General features: G+C 36.3%; 1 protein-coding gene across 1 annotated transcript; it reads left to right on the top strand.

The window, feature by feature from the left end:
• Nucleotides 1-7,948: 7,948 nt before the first annotated feature.
• K441DRAFT_571681 (uncharacterized protein) lies at nt 7,949-8,209 on the top strand (the record flags this gene model as incomplete). Its single annotated transcript, XM_067643993.1, has 2 exons — nt 7,949-8,062; nt 8,087-8,209. Coding segments are annotated over 2 exons (237 nt in total), but the record flags the coding sequence as incomplete, so codon positions are not given.
• Between the last annotated feature and the right edge of the window lie 8,787 nt (nt 8,210-16,996).

The raw sequence follows: 16,996 nt of genomic DNA, 5'->3' as shown, positions 1-16,996 counted from the left end.
AGACTAGATTAGGAACCCTATAGTAAGACGCTTTAATAACGCTATAATATACTATATAGCTATTATAAAGGAGAACTAAAGGTTTAACGTCTTTTTAGCCCGTATATATAGCTTAAAGGACCTCTTCTTATATACCCCTTTTATTAATTCTAAACAATAGGTAGACTTTTAGTTCTTATATCTCCTAGCCTACCTATAAGCAGAGCTCTTCCGCCAGAACTTCGCCTAACGGGTAAAAACTACTAAAGACCTCTTTAACGAAATCCGCTGTATAGAGCAATTGCTTAATACCATAAAGCTCGCGGAAGATTGCGTAAGTAATAGTAGTAAATTATTGCGTATAAAGCGCGATTGCAGCATAGGCTTTATAAAGTTAGGCTTAGGGAATAGAACCTAAAAAGGGCAACGCTTTTTAAATAAACTCTTAGGGAGATTACCTAAAAGCTAGATGGCTTAGGGGACCCCCTAAACGCTAGTATTACGCAGGTAAGTTAAAGGACCGTAGGCGGCCACTATAAGGAATACTAAAAGCAGGCTAATAAAGAGAAGTTAGCTCGGGCTTTAGAAAACCTAAAGCCCTAGTAGCGTATCTCTCTTAACTACAACTAGGGCCTAATAGAGAGGGAAAGAAGAAACATATTGTTAGCGACTTAGTTAATTAAGGCATAGGCACGGCAAAGGGGACGCGTAAGCCTATACGATTAGATTATCTATAAACGAGAATCTAAAGCTAGGGAAAGGAAAGGAGAAGAAGAGTAGCGCCGTTTAATGTTTTATAAGATCTTCGCGTCACGTAACCGCAATATGCGGCAATCTGTGGCAACTTGCCGGTGCAAAAATCTGCTAAGTGCCGTAACATTACCCCCCCCTCTAAAAAAGCCTACCCTTAGGCTTTATTGCTAAAAGTCTTAGTAAGAGAATCTAACTAATTAGATAACTTTAACCGCCGGTTAAAGTTCCTAGATATCTTAAGACCTTATATAACTAAGAAATTTCTAGGGCGTTTTTGTCCTTATATTCTTCTAGTAGCTTATTATCTTTATTATACTAGCATTCTATCTACTTATCTAAGTACTTTAGCGGTCTAGGTTTATTAGGGTAACGGCTATAGAACTCTTAAAGCTTATAGGGACTACCTATAAAGTTCTATATAAGGTATTAAGTGGGGTCTAGGTTATATCCTTTCCAACTAATATAATACTTTAATGTTCCCTTTACAAGTTTACAGGCTAGTATTTCTTTAATTTCCTATTTATTATCGCCATTAACTTAAATTAGTAGGGGAGGTTTATTCTTTTATCTAGGTAGTAAGTTATTTATAGCTTTCCGTAGCTTATCCGGTAAAAAGATAGGGTAAACTTTAATTAAGTCTAGGAGCTTAACCTTATACGAGTTACCTACTTTATTAAGAATCTTATACGGTCCTGCCATCTTATAGTCTAGCTTATAGCTAGGCCGTTCTATCTTCTAGTTCTTTATTATAATCCAAACTATATCGCCTATAGTAAAGTTAGGCTCGCGCCTATGCTTATTTACCTACTATTCCATTAATTTTTAGGCCTTTTCTAGGTTTATACGGGCTATTTTCCAGGCTTCTTTTAAGCGCTTAGCGTACTACTAGGCTTCCTCATAAGATAGTTTTTCGCGTACGGTCTGGGGCCCTTCTAGTCTTTTTTAGTTAAAGCTTGTATGGGGGAGGTAACCCATTTCTAGTTAAATAGGGGCAAATCCGGTAGAGTTATAGGGTAAGGTCGCTTAGGCGTAGTCTATTAAGGGTAATAGTTCGGCCTAGTTATTCTAGAAGTAGTTAATAAAAGGCCGGAGTCTCTAGTCTAAGTATTAATTTATAATCTCTGTTTAACCATCTATCTAAGGGTAATATACCGTAAAAAGCTTTAGCTTAATACCTAAGATCTAGGTGAATTTATTCCAAAAGGCTAATATAAACTACGGCCCGTAGTTAGATATAATAGTATCTAGTAGTCCGTAAATTTAGTAGACGTAGTAAATATATAGTTAGGCCGCCTCTTTAGTATTAATATTTTTATAATAGGGAATTAAGAACGGGCGCTTGCTAAAGCGGTTAACTAGGATTATAACTATATTATATCCGTTATAGTCTAGAGGTAGCTTATAAAAGTCTATAGAGATATATTACTAGGGGCGGTTAGGTATTAGGAGGGGTTTTAATAATCCTAGGGTCTTATCTTATAGAATTATAGACCTATAGCAGTTATTGCAGTTCTATATATAGCGGTTAATATTTATAATTATTCCAGGCTAGTAATAGCGGTTGCTAATAATCCTATAGGTTTTATTTTTTCTAGGGTAGGCCGTAGAGACCTAGGCATATACTTTAGTAATAAGCCAAGTCCGTAAGTTCTATTCCTCTGCTACCACTAGCCGTTCGCGGTACTTAAGTAGTCCACTTTTAAGGGACTATAGGCTAAAAACGTTCTTTACCTTTTCGCGGTACTCCTATAGAGAAGGGGCTGTATAATTTACCTATAATAGTTTATTAATAAGGTCTAGTTTTATAGAGTTAACCGGGCATATCTTAGCATTTAAAGAGTCTATATTTAGTTCTGCCCGTATTTAGGGGTTAAGGTGCTCTAGTTATAGTAGCGCTTAGGTTTATAATAAGATCTTTACGGCTGTCTGGTTATTTATATCCTATTTACGCCTTATAAAAGCGTCCGCACGGTTAGTGGCGCCTAGCCTATATATAATTAGGAAGTTAAACTAAGATAGGGTGTCCGCCTAGCACGCCTATCGGGCCGTAAGGGCCTTTATTATTATAAAATATTCTAAGGCCTTATAATTGGAAACTACCTAGATAGACTTAGGGGTGCCTTTTAGTTAGGCTCACTAGTGCTAAAAGCTAGAAATAATAGCTAGTATTTCTTTATCGTAAATCGGGTAGTTTAGCTTAGCATCTACTATAGTCTTTAAATAGTAAGTAACAAGGTACCATTCTCCGTCTATCTGCTTTTAGGAGTAAACACCAGCTATAACACTATCTAAGGCATCGGTTTCTAGCATTAAGGGCCATTTTAGGTTAAAGTAGGCGAGTAAGGGAGCAGAGACTAGTTGTTTCTTAAGCTCGTTAAAGGCCTGCCTATATACAGTGTTAAAGTAAAAGGGCTGGTCCTTATGGGTAAGTAGGTTTAGTAGCTAGGTAATTCTACTATAGTTCCTAATAAAGCGTCAGTAGAAGTTATAGAACCCTAAGAATAACTACACCCCCTTTACGGTCCTTAGGGGTACCTATTAGTTAATTACGGCCGTCTTTTTTAGGTCTACCTTAATCCCGTTTATACTAATAATAAACCTTAGGTACTTTATACGCTTAACACTAAATTCTAACTTCTTAATATTAGCTTAGAGGCTAGCTTCCTAAAGCCGTTATAGGATTTTATAAATATGCTCTTTATATTCTAGTTTATTTTTAGAGTAGATTATAATAGTATCTAGGTATACGGTATAGAAGTCGTTAAGGTAGTTAAATAGTATATTATTTATATATTGTTAGTATATGGCCGGTCCGTTAGTTAGTCTAAAAGGTAGTACTTTATATTTATATATTCCGTAACAGGTCCAAAATATAGTAAGGTTTTCTAATTTAGGGTCTATCCTAATTTAGTAAAAAGCCTAGCGGATATTAAGCTTCGTAAAGATCTTAGCTCTACTTATTTAGGCTAAAGTCTTATTAAGTAAAGGCAGTGGGTAGCGGTCTTTAAGGGTTAAATTATTAAGCTTATAGTAGTTAATATAGAAACAAAGTTCTCTATTTAGCTTTTTAGTAAAGAGAATAGGTAAGTTAAAAGGGGCTTAACTAGGCTTAATAAAGCCCTTATCTAGGTTATTAATAAGATACTACTTTATGGCCTATAATTCGGCAGTAGATTACTATTAGAGGGGGCTATAGCTAAGGGTAACCACCTTATCCGGCTTAATTTTAATCTTATAGTTATATAGTTAGTAAGGCGGGAGTATATTAGACGCTGCTTTAGAGAAGGTGTCTTTAAATTTCTGGTATTAACAGGGCAGTTTCTATTCTACTAGCTCCTTATCTATAAGCTTACCTTTCTCTTAGGCTAGGGCTTCTTTCTCTTTAATTATTTAATTAATTTTATATAAGCTAGTTATAAAGGTAATAGTATTAGGCTAAACTAGGTTCTAGTAAAATCCTATAGCGCTAATATAGCAGATATTAACTAGTGGGAGGTCCGTGGGTTTCTTTACGGATGTTTATTAGGCCGTATTTTACGGTATAGGGTTTATAGTCTTCCTTAGCTTATATTCTATTTTCTATAAGTTATCCTTCCGGTCTATTAATTTAATATATCGTCTAATATCCCTAGTCTTCCTTTATAGCTGCGTAGGGCCTAAGTTCTCTATTAGGGACTTAGCTAGGCTACTACTAACTTCCTAAGTCTTTAGTGCGGGTAGTGTGATATAGGTAGTTTAGGGGCGGTATAGTATACGGATCCGTTGCGGATTAAGCTATATATCCTTTTTAAAAGCCTAGTCCCTACGTGTTATATTAGCCTAGTAAACGGTGTTTATCTACGGCCGTATAAGGTTTTCTATTATAATACTGATCTCTTTTATAAAGGAAGGCGTTAGGGGCATAGTTTTGGGCTAGATAAGCTGCCTATTCCGTATGTTAAGCTATAAGCCTAAATAGGCTAGCTATTTTCTCCCTAAGATTATATTATAGCTTCTAAGGTCCGTAATAAGGAAGGGGATATTATACTACCTTCGTCCGTTAACGCGGAGGTAGATCCGCAGGATAGTTATAATAGGTGGCCCTATCCGTCCGTTATAACCGTAAATAGGGATTAGTTTGGGTAGTTCTTTAAGGGGTATATTTAAAAAGTCAGCTAGTTTTATAGCGCAGTTTATATTAATTAAGGTAAAGGCATTTACTTCTAAGTCAGCTAAAGCAGAGGTTAAAACTTAATATTTATTACAAAATAAAGTATAAGGGATAGTGCAGCTTCTTCTACTAACTAGCTAACCTAGATTAATATATAATATATCAATCCCTTTTAACCCTAGAGAGGAGTCTTCCTCTAAGGTTCCTCTTTTTCCGGCTTTATACTATCCTCCTAAATTAATAAGACCTTATTTATCTTTGCCTTTATTAGGCAGTTCCTTATAGGGTAGCCTATTTAACCGCATGAGAAGCAAGCTTTTTAATTGCTAAGGGCCTATATACGGGGGTTACTATATATAGGCCGTGTATACACCAGGCCTATAGTAGGGGTAGCTGCGCGGCTAGCTGCTGGGTTAACTATAGGAGTTGCCGATTATACCAGGGCACTATGGGCCGTACTTATAGTACTTGCGGCCTAGGTTGTAAGGTTTCTAGTTTTTAGCCAATTAGCGCGTGCCTTAATTTAACGGAGGCCTTAGTTAATAGCTAGGCAATAGTCCGTAAGTTCCTTTAACGTTAATACCGTAGTATAAGCTAGCAATACGGCCCGTTATAGGTCTAGGGTAAGCTTGTTAAAGAGGTCTAGTAGTAGGTCTTTCTAGGGGATTTAGGCCTATCCGGCTAGGTATAGAAAGCGGGTTTAGAAGGCCAAAAAGGTCTTCATTATTTTTATATTTAGGCTTTTATAGCTAAGGCGGGCGTTTTATACTTTAAAAGGGTCTTTATAAATAAAAGATAAGTATTTAATTATTTCTTCTTTAAAGATAAAGGGGTCTACTAAGTCTTTGGTATATCGCGGGCGTAAATACATCTAGGCGTCTCCGCCAGTACGGCTAAAGATATAGGCTATTCTGGCTTAGGCGTTAGGGAAGTAGTCTACATTAACTTTAAGCTTATTCTATAATTAAAGCTTCTAATTATTAAATATAGGGTCGGTTCCGTCTATAAGTAGTAGGGGGTCTACAACCTTTGCTAACCGCTTTAGTGCTATATAGGCCTTAATAGATCTACTAAGGTGCTAGGATAGGGCCTAAAGGACTATAGCAAGTCTTTAGTTATTTAATAATAACTTATTATTAGATATAGGGGTATCTCTAGCTTTAAGCAGCTCTCGCAGTTATTTAATTTCAGTATTAGTAGCCGCAAGCTCCGCCTAGGGGGTTAAAACGTTAATTATTTCCTTATCTAAAGTATTTAAGGGTCCTATAGCTGCTTTACCTACTGCTATATTTTGTAGCATAGTAGTAGGGGTATTAGATAATTCTGGGTAATTTCTTTAAGGGTTCTAGTCTGTGCGTGTCTTATAGGTCCTTTCCTTAGGGTTCTATTTTTTTCTTTTAGGTCCTGTCCTTATGGTCCTAGTGATGTCCTTAGGGTCCTATTCTGTGTTCTTGTCCTATTTATAGTCTTATAGATATATTTAAGTTCCTTCTTAGGAAGAAAGAGTAGAGTAAGCTTTAGATAATGTTAGTAACTTAGTTAATTAAGGCATAGGCACGGTAAAGGGGACGCGCAAGCCTGTATAATTGGATTGTCTATAAACGAGAATCTAAAGCTAGGGAAAGAAAAGGAGAAGAAGGGCAGCGCCGTTCGATGTTTTATAAGATCTTCGCGTTACATAACCGCAATATACGGCAATCTATGGCAACTTGCCGGTGCGAAGATCTGCCAAGTGCCGTAACATATATTATGGTATATATCGCGATAGATACGCCCTAGGGTAAAGTCCGCCTATATACTTTATACGACAATAGGTACTAAATTAACCTTATTAATTAAGATATTGTCTATAGGTTTAACCTGCCTATACACTATACGCTACGTTTACGTAAACCTATTATATATTTTCTTAATAGCAACTAGATAACAATCTAGAATGCTTATAATCTAATAGTCTCTACTAGCGACTTCTAGGGTACCTCTCGTACTATTAGCCCGCAGACCTTTTAGGGCGGCTTATTTAATAGTTATAATATAGTTCTTAAATAGGATTAGCTCGCGGAAGCAGATCTATTAATTAGCTTCCATTCTAGATAGTTTATTTAGAGTACTTTAGACCCTAAACGCCTTTAAATAGTCACCCTTAACGCTCTTTTAGTAGATATTAAGGCTAGTAAAATAGTCTATTTGCTATAGCTAGAAGACTCCTTTTTTACGCTAGTTATAAATATAATAGAGGACCTATTATTACTAGTAGCGAGTACCTATATAGACCCTTTAGATATAGAGACACCGGTTATAAACATAGTAGAAAACCTACCATTACTGGTAGTAAGTACCTATAGAGACCCTCCAGTGCTAGCGCAGATTACCTATATATAAGGGGGAGGTAATTAAAACCCTAAAACTATTAAGTATACTATAGTAGAGCTATATACACTCTTTATATAAGTATACCTATAAAACGTATATTAGCCGCACCCTTTTCTCTACTAGCTCCTAGAAGCACACTACTATATAATAGTCGCTTTAACCTTTATAGCCTCCGGCCTACTAGAGATATATAAGGAGGAAATTAATATCTTCTCTAATAAGTTAGTAAGTATACTACTGTAGAACTCTAAATACGACTATGCGATTAACTTAGAAGAAGGCAAGACGCCACTATAACTGCCCCTCTATAACCTCTTATAAAAAGAGTTATAGATCTTATAAGAGTACCTAGATAATACTCTTAAAAAGGGCTAAATTAGGCCCAGCAAGTCGCCTACTAGAGCGCCTATCCTCTTTATACCGAAAGTAGACGGTATAATACGGCTATATATTAACTATAGACGCCTAAATAAGATTACAGTTAGAGATCGGTACCCCCTACTACTAGTTAGCGAGCTCTTTAATAGGCTTAGCTATATAAAGATATTTATAAAGCTAGATCTTTATAATACGTACTATAGGATTTATATTAAAAAGGGAGACGAATAAAAGACCGTATTTAGGATACGCTATAGTTACTTTAAGTACCTAGTAATACCCTTTAGTCTTACTAACACCCTTATAACTTTTTAGAGCTATATTTATAAAGCTTTAGGAACCCTAGTAGATACTATTTATATAATTTACCTAGATAATATACTTATCTACTTAAATAATAAGGATAAGTACGTTAAGCACGTTAAGCAGGTACTATAATAGCTCCGCGCTTAGGGCCTATACGCCAAACTATTAAAATATATCTTTTATATTAAGAACGTTAAGTTCCTAGGCTTTATTATTACCCCTAGGGGTATTATAATAGACCCTAACCGTATAAAAGCTATTAAGGAATAGCCTAAGCCTAAGTCCTATAGGGATATCTAGGTCTTTCTTAGCTTTACTAACTTCTATAAGCGATTTACCTAGAACTACTTAGATACCGTATACCCCCTATACGTATATCTTATATAGGCATATCGCAACCTAACGTTAGATAGGGAGAAGAAGAAAAAGCATAAGTTAAAAGGGCCTACTAAATAGTATTAACCTTAGTCCTGGCCTAATAACGCGTAGTAGGCGTTCCGTAAGCTACGCGCTATATTTATATAGGCTCCTCTATTTTATCACTTTAACCCTAATTTACCCCTAATAGTGAATACTAACGCTTTTAACTATACCTATAGCGGTATAGTTCTATAGCCTTTAAGGTAGAGAGATTAACTCCACTAGCACCTAATTGCTTATTATAGTTAGAAGCTTACTAGCCTAGAAGTATGGTATAATACGTATAATAAAGAACTACTCGCTATAGTATAATACTTTAAGACGTAGCGCTATTACCTTAAATACGCCGTGTATATAACGCGCGTGCTTTATAATTATAATAATCTTAAATATTTTATAACTACTAAAAGCTTATCTACTTACTAGGCCTAATACGCTAAGGAACTAACTAAGTTTAATTTTAAGATTAAATATAAGCTAGGTAAGATAAATCCTACTAATATATTATCCCAGCGCCTAGATTATACTAAAGGCTTTAAAAATAGTAGTAAGAGGACAATCCTTAATACTATGCTGCCTATATTATAGCAAAAGTTGCGGGTTATAGGCCTTATAGGCGGCCCTAGTGCTACTACACTAAACTAGCGAGTAGTATATATATAGTATGTAAGCGACCCTTATAAACTTAACGCCGGCAAACTAAAGCGTCCTACTATTTTCTTTAAGACCACTTTAACTAACCTAATAGCGCTTAACCCTAGGGAAGACCCCTTAGCCTAGGCTATAGTCCCCTATAATAACCTAGTAAGTTACCTACGTATTATACGTTACTTTACTAGCACTAACTTTACGCAGAGTCTTATGCTACGGCAAGAGGTAGTAGTAGCTACTTTAGCTAAAACGGCGTTTATAAAACAACCCCCTAAATTATTAGTTAATTTTATTTATAGAGTATAAAAAAGGAACGCCTTTACACGCTCTATATATAATTAGTTAACTTAGGGATAAGTTCCTACTAGTAATAAGGACTACACCCTTAATAATTAAGGACTCTTAAGGTAAAATAATAAGGTCTAGGTACTAAATTATATACTACTATAATAGGAGATCCTTAAGCGGAATTATAACAATCCTATAGGCGGCCACTATAGTTTTAATCATACTTAGAACGGCCTTACCTAGGACCTCCGCAAATACCTAGATAATTATAATACCTACTAACGCTCTAAATCGCGCCGCTATAAACCCTATAGTAAGCTATAGCCTCTTTAGGTCCCTACCTAAGCCTAGCGGTATTATTTACTTAACTTTATTATAGATCTCCTAGAGTCTAAGACTCCTAATAGCGTAGAGTATAACTCCGTCCTTATTCTTATAGACCGTTTTATAAAGCTAGTACGCTACTATCTAGTGTATAAGATAATTAATACTACGCAACTTATAGAACTCTTATTTAGAGTCTTTGCGTAAATAGGGCCTTTAAATAATATCGTCTTTAATAGGGGTAGTGTATTTATAAGCGAGTACTAGAGCACTATGTACTACTATCTCCGCGTTTAACGTAAACTTAGTACTATATTCTACCTATAGATAGATAATTAGATAGAGCGTTAGAACTAGAAGCTTAAGGTATACCTACATATATATATAAACTAAGAATAGTCTAATTAGGCCTCCCTACTTAAAGAAGTAGCCTTTACCTATAACTCTAAGGTCTATACTATAATAAAGCGTTCCCTTATTAAGCTCGCCTATAGCTAGCTACTAAACGTCCTAGATAGAGTCCTAGATAGCATTTAAGACGCCTAATAAGGTAAAAAGAGATCTAAGTTAATAAATATCTAACTCGCAGAGACGTACCTATAACGCCTACGCCTTATATATAAGGTAGTGGCGGCGTTAATAATATACGCCTAAAAGCTTTAGGTAAAATACTATAATTATTACTACCTAGCTAAGCACTTCGCCGTTAGTAAATAAGTCCTACTCTTCTCTAAGAATATCCACACAAAACGTCTCTATAAAAAGCTTAACTATAAGTTTATAGGTGTAACGGCGCTATCGCACGTTACCTGCCAAATTCTGCCATATTCTGCTGACCTGCGATTAGCCCGCCTAAAGCTAGCGCCTTAGCGGCTCACCCTATATATTTGTTTACATCGGTCCTGGCGACCCCTTTTCCTTCTCTTTAGCTTAGTATCTTCGTAATACAGCATTCGTTTAAGCTTCGGTTTAGAGGCATTTATTTAAGCCATAACATTATACTAAGCTCTCCCTACCTTGCCTGGGAAGGCCTCAATAATATCCTACCCTAAAGAAACTTCGTCTGCAACAACGCATTAACGCGCTATACTTAGACACCAAAACAACTCTATATTGCCTAGGAAGGCCTAGATAATATCCTACCTTATAAGCCAGACAGGACTGGACCTATACCCCTGGAATTAAAACTAAAGTATATAATACCGATAAACCTTAGGAAGCTAACGATGGCACCTAAAGCAAGCTTATCTAAGAGAGCTGCCTCTATCTAAGAGGAACCTAAGATCTAATTAGGATCAGAAATCGAAGACAATGATAATATTATAGACATACGTGAGCAGATTCGCGCCCTTATAGCCAGCTAGGAAGCTAATTGTCTTAAAGCGAGAAATATACAAGAGACCCTATAAGAGATCCTAGAAAGCCTTACGGCCCTATAAAATAGCCCAGCTTTTCCTTCTTAAAGCCCTAGCCGACCTATTCACTCTACTAAATATGATATACCAGGGAGTACGGATACAATAACAAAGCAATTAAAGTCCGTTAAGCTCCCTAACCCCCTACTACTATCCAACGGGATAGACCCTACCTTTAAGAATTAGAGGATTTAAGTATAAGGAAAGCTCCGCGTTAATTATAACTATTTCCTTTCTAAAGAAGCTAAAATGCTCTACCTCTTTAGTCGAACCACTAGGGACGCCTAATAGCACCTTTAAGCCAAGTTTGAGGACGACTCCCCTGTCTAATTTATATCTATTAATAAGATAATATGGCACCTAGCGGCTATCTACGTTAACCCAAATAAAGTATAGGATACCCGTTATAACTATAATTACCTAATAATAAAACCAAACTAACCCTTTGCCGAATTCTAAACTTAATTCCTATACTTTATAGGAGAAGGTTAGGTTCCCCTTAAGAACTACTAATTAGACCTATATAATAAGCTAACAATCTAGCTATAAGAAAAGATTGCTATAACCTTAAATAACCTACCAACCTATAAAAGACTTATAGCTTATTACCTATTATTAGACTCAGAACTAAAGCGGATTAACGCCCGCCCTAATTAGCAAAAGCAACTCCGTAACAATTAGAACTTACTAGCTATACCTATAGAAGCTAGAGTAGGAAGACAAGTTACGACTACTCTTATACTAAAGGCGGTTATAACTACGTACTGGCGAGCCTTACCCGACTAGTTACGTACTACGCTATTAACTAGTATTTGCCGTAATACTCCGATTAACCCTACCTTGGCTATATACTTTAACTATAATAAGTAAAGTCACTTTGTCTTATCCTGCCCGGAGCTAAAGGATATAGGCAATATTAAGGAGATAGAGGAAGGAGAAATATCCAATAAGTTGGGAAAAGAAGAACCCTAGGGAAAGACTCCCCCCTAGGGTACCCTATTAATCTCAAAGAGATTAATCTTAGTTAGTTAATAGGTAGAAAGCATTTTACGGTTCTATATATAGTATCTTAAAATGGATATAAAGTTAATATAACCGCCCTTATTAACACTAGAGTAAATAGCTTCGCCTTTATAAATACTGCCTATGCGAATAATATTGCCAAGTTTCTAAATGCAGAAGCTATCCAACTAGAGAAGCCTGTCTAGGTAAAGGGCTATAACGGCCAAGCCGGTTAGCCCGTTACCTACGTCTTAAAGTTATATATTGCTCTTAACGGACGACGCTAATATAGTATCCCCTTTTATATCCTAGACCTAGGGTCCTATAATATAATCCTTAGATAAAAATAGATATTCTATTTTAATATTTAGTTAAATATATAAAAAAGACGGTTTATCTAGCCAGAGGATAGACCGAGGTTACCCTCCTTTATTAGGGAGATCCAAACCAACCGTAAGACACTAGCCGTAAGGGGTAATCTTACCTACTAGTAGGATGTCCGGGCCCGTAACCTAGCCTTTACCTAAGAGGACGCCCGCCGCGAAGCTAGAAAGAACTCCATACCAATAAAGATACTCTCCTAAAGCGCTACGTTTAAAGAGGACTCTACGTACGGAAGCAGGACAGATAATAACGTAGATAACGTCTAAATTATATAGATTTAACCGTTATAGAAAAGAACGTATTAATAGGATATAAGGGATAACCTCTAAAAGATGCAACAGGAGCTAAAAGGAGTAACGATAACACTAGTACCCTAGAAGTCCCTAAAGTTACATACGCCCCTATTATTAGTTAACCCCCCTACCGTAAACATCGCCGTAATTAGCGCTATAGTGTTCCACTTTAATATATACCGAAAGGACAATAAGGTCTTTATAATGAGCCTATATAAGATTAACCAAATTATTAATAATAGAGAGGAAAGGCTAGATAAGGAAACCAACGAGGAACTAGTTAAACGCCTTCTTTTTACCATTTATATAGGCTACAAGAATGCATTCTTAAAGGCGGCCTTAGATAAGTTACCCCCCTACTAGACGTATAATTACAAGATTCAATTAGAGGCCAATAACTCGCTAGGCTATAGCCCCCTCTACCATTAATTAACGGATAAGCTAAAAGTAATAAAGCAGTACTTAATTAACAACCTGGATAAAGGGTTTATCGAGCTAAGTTAAGCCCCTTTTGCTTCCCCTATCCTATTCGTAAAAAAGCCTAATAGAGGCCTTTGTTTTTATATTAACTATTAAAAGCTAAACGCTATTACTTAAAAGGACTAGTATCCTATTTCTTTAATTAACGAGACCCTTGCACGTCTAAGCTAGGTAAAGATCTTTACTAAACTTAATATCCGCTAAGCTTTCTACCAAATTAGGATAGACCCTATATCTAAAGATTTAATAACGTTCTGTACCCGCTATAGTTCCTATAAATGTAAAGTTCTTCCTTTTAGACTAATAAACGGACTAGCTATGTACCAAAGGTATATAAATAACGTTCTTTTTAATTACCTTAACGAATTCTATACGGCATACCTAGACGACATTCTTATATACTTAGACGACGAACTTAAGCATTAAGTTTATGTTAAGAAGGTCCTAGAGAGGCTATAGAACGTAGGCTTATAAGTTGATATTAAGAAATGCGAGTTTAGGGTAAAACGTATAAAATACCTTGGGTTTATTGTAACTATAGAAGGAATTAAGGTTAACCCTAAGAAGGTAGAGGTAATCTGTAACTAGAAGCCCCCTTATATAGTAAAAGGAATCTAGTCCTTCCTTAGTTTTTATAATTTCTACCGCTAGTTCATCCATGACTACGGAATTATGGCAAAACCTCTTATATAACTAACCAGGAAGGATATACCTTTTGTCTTTAATAATAGCTATATAGAGGCCTTTAAAGAGGTAAAGGATCGGCTTATCTCTTCCCTAATCCTTTATTACTATAACCCAGATCTTAAATTAATGCTAGAAACAGACGCCTCTAATAGGGTCGTAGTGGGAATCCTATTACAGTTATATCTAGACGGTAAATAGTACCCTATAGCTTTCTTTTTAAAGATAATGGACCCGGCTAAGTGTAACTATAAAGTATATAATAAAGAAATGCTAGCTATTATTTAATTACTCTCCTAATAGCGCGCAGAGCTTAAAGGTATAAACTTCCGGATTAAGATATATATAGATTATAAAGCCCTAGAGTACTTTATAACTATAAAGCAGCTTATAAGGTAATAAGCCTAGTAGGCCAAAATACTCTCCTAATTCTTCTTTACGATTATATATCGTTCTAGCAAGTAAAACTCTAAGGCTAATACCCTAACCCAAAGAGAACAAGATATAGGACCTTAGGATAAGCTAAAGACCTAATATTAGACGCGCGCCCTCTTCTATCCAGAATAGCTCGACCCGCGGATTTTTAAGGAGCTAGACTTCTAGTAAAATGAGCTAGCACCAATAGAGGAGTCCTTAGATAAGCTAATAGGGCTAATTAACTGCCTCCTAACTGCAAACTGCATGGCTAACGCCCTAAGGGCCCTCTGCGAATAAGCCGTAAAAGGAGACCCCAATTTTAAAACGGAGGAAGGATTGCTCCTATACTAGGAGCGGCTTATAGTCCCTAACGTTAACAATTTACGGACTAAACTAATCCGCGAAGCTTATTGCCAAGTCTCTATGGTATACCCTAGCAAGAATAAGACCCGTAAAATCATTAACTGCCGCTACTACTGGCTGAGAATGGTTGTGGATATTAATTAATATATATAGAACTGCGAAGACTACCGGAGAGCTATAATCCTATGGGATAAGACCCTAGGACTATTTAAGCCACTCCTAATACTAGAGCGCCCTTAGCAGTATATCTTTATAGACTTCTATAAACTACCTAGGGACCATAACGGATATAATATGGTTATGGTTATAGTTAACCGCTTTAGTAAACGCCCGTTCTTAATTCTATGTCATAAGAATATTAATGCTAAAGAGGCAGCCTGGCTATATATCTATTACGTCTACCGAATCTACGGACTACTAGATACTATTATATCCAATTATAGGCTATAGTTTATATTAGCCTTCTAGAATAAGTTTACCCAGATCCTAGGCATTAAGCTAAAGCTTTCTATAGCTTATTACCCCTAGATAGACGGTTAGATAGAGATTATAAATTAGTACCTAGACCAGAGGCTTAGGCCCTTCATTAACTATTTTTAGGACAACTAGTCTAAATTACTACCCTTAATAGACTATACGCAAGCAACCCTACCCCATAACTCTATAGGGTTTGCCCCAATTTAGCTGGAAATGGGATACTTACCCCACATAAGCTTTAACTAGAAAAGGCTAGAAGAACCCTAGACTATATAAGAGAAGCTATTTTATACTAAGGCCTAATAGTACGCCAAACGATTGGAGGAGGCCTAGATGGTAGCCCGTAAGAACCTGGAAAAAGCTTAGAGGTCGATGGAATAGTAGGCGAACAAACACTATTAAGAGCCGGATTTTGCCCCTAGTAATATAGTCTAGGTCATAACAAGAAATTAAAGGACTAAATAACCTAGCCGTAAGCTGGACTACTAGATAGCAGGACCGTATAAGGTTCTTAAGAAGATAGGCAACTTATATAAGATAAAGCTCCCAGACTTAATTAGGGTTCACCCTATTTTCTTACCAGATAAGTTACGGAAAGCTGTAAATAACCTATTACCTAGATAAAAGAACGAGCCTCCCCTACTAGTTTAAGTAAACGGTGATAATAAATAGGAGGTTAATAAAATACTGGCCTATAAGATAGTATAGGGAGCGCTAAAATACTATATCTAATAGAAGGGCTATAATCCTAACCCAACCTAGTACCCTACGTGGAACTTTATAGGCTGCCCCTAGAAGCTTAAAGAATTCTATAACTAATACCCTAATGCACTTAGACCCCTAAAGTACCTAGATAAATAGATAGAATGCTAGTATAATAAAGATAATAAATTACCGGAAGAATATAGGGATAAAAACGCCCTAAAGCCCTAATACAGCTGTCTGCCAAATTCTGCTATATTCTGCCGTTTTCTGCCAGTACCATAAAATTTCAGATGTCTAGGAACTTTAACCGCCAGTTAAAGTTGTTTAATTAGTTAGATCCGTGCTAAGACTTTTAACGGCTACTCTTTCTAGCCTAGTGCTTCTACTTAGCCTATAATCGCCCTTTGTACTTAGTTAGGACGGACTCGTGTCCCCTTTATCTCCTTATCTTATATTTTTATAATCCTACGTTTATAAGCCTAGTGTTACCCTATTTTTTCTAACTAAGCCTAAGGGCAGGCTTTCTTTTAAAGAGGGGGGTAATGTAACGGCGCTATCGCACATTACCTGCCAAATTCTGCTATATTCTGCTAACCTGTAATTGGCCCGCCCAAAGCTAGCGCCTTAGCGGCTCACCCTATATATTTGTTTATATCGGTCCTAGCGACCCCTTTTCCTTCTCTTTAGCTTAGTATCTTTGTAATATAGCATTCGTTTAAGCTTCGGTTCAAAGGTATTTGTTTAAGCCGTAACAATAGAACCGTTTTAGATCCTAGAGCGCGTAGGGCAGTAAGTATATAAGCTAGAGCTTTTACCTATTATAGTATAGCTCTACCTAGTCTTCTATATCTCCTTACTAGAGCCTTATAGGTTACGCCCTAGGTTTTAACCCCTAGTAGTAAAAGAGCTTAAGAAAGGCAGCTAAGAAGTAAAAGTAATCGTTACTTACTAGAATTGTATTAGACAACTATAGTACCTTATTAAATAGCTAGGATAGCTAAATAAGTATAATAAATAAAAATATAAGATAGAACTTAAGAATTATTAATAACTGTTAGATAAGTACTATAAGTGGGATACCCTAGCCTTATAGCTAAAGCGCAGGCAAAAAGTAAGCGCCGCTATTAAAATATAACCTGCATTAAAGTAGAGTA

The sequence above is a fragment of the Cenococcum geophilum genome (genome assembly GCF_001692895.1).
Source record: "Cenococcum geophilum 1.58 unplaced genomic scaffold K441scaffold_34, whole genome shotgun sequence".
Lineage (NCBI taxonomy): Eukaryota > Fungi > Ascomycota > Dothideomycetes > Gloniales > Gloniaceae > Cenococcum > Cenococcum geophilum.
The sequence above is the reverse complement of the archived record's forward strand: the minus strand, read 5'-3'. Positions and strand labels throughout refer to the sequence as shown.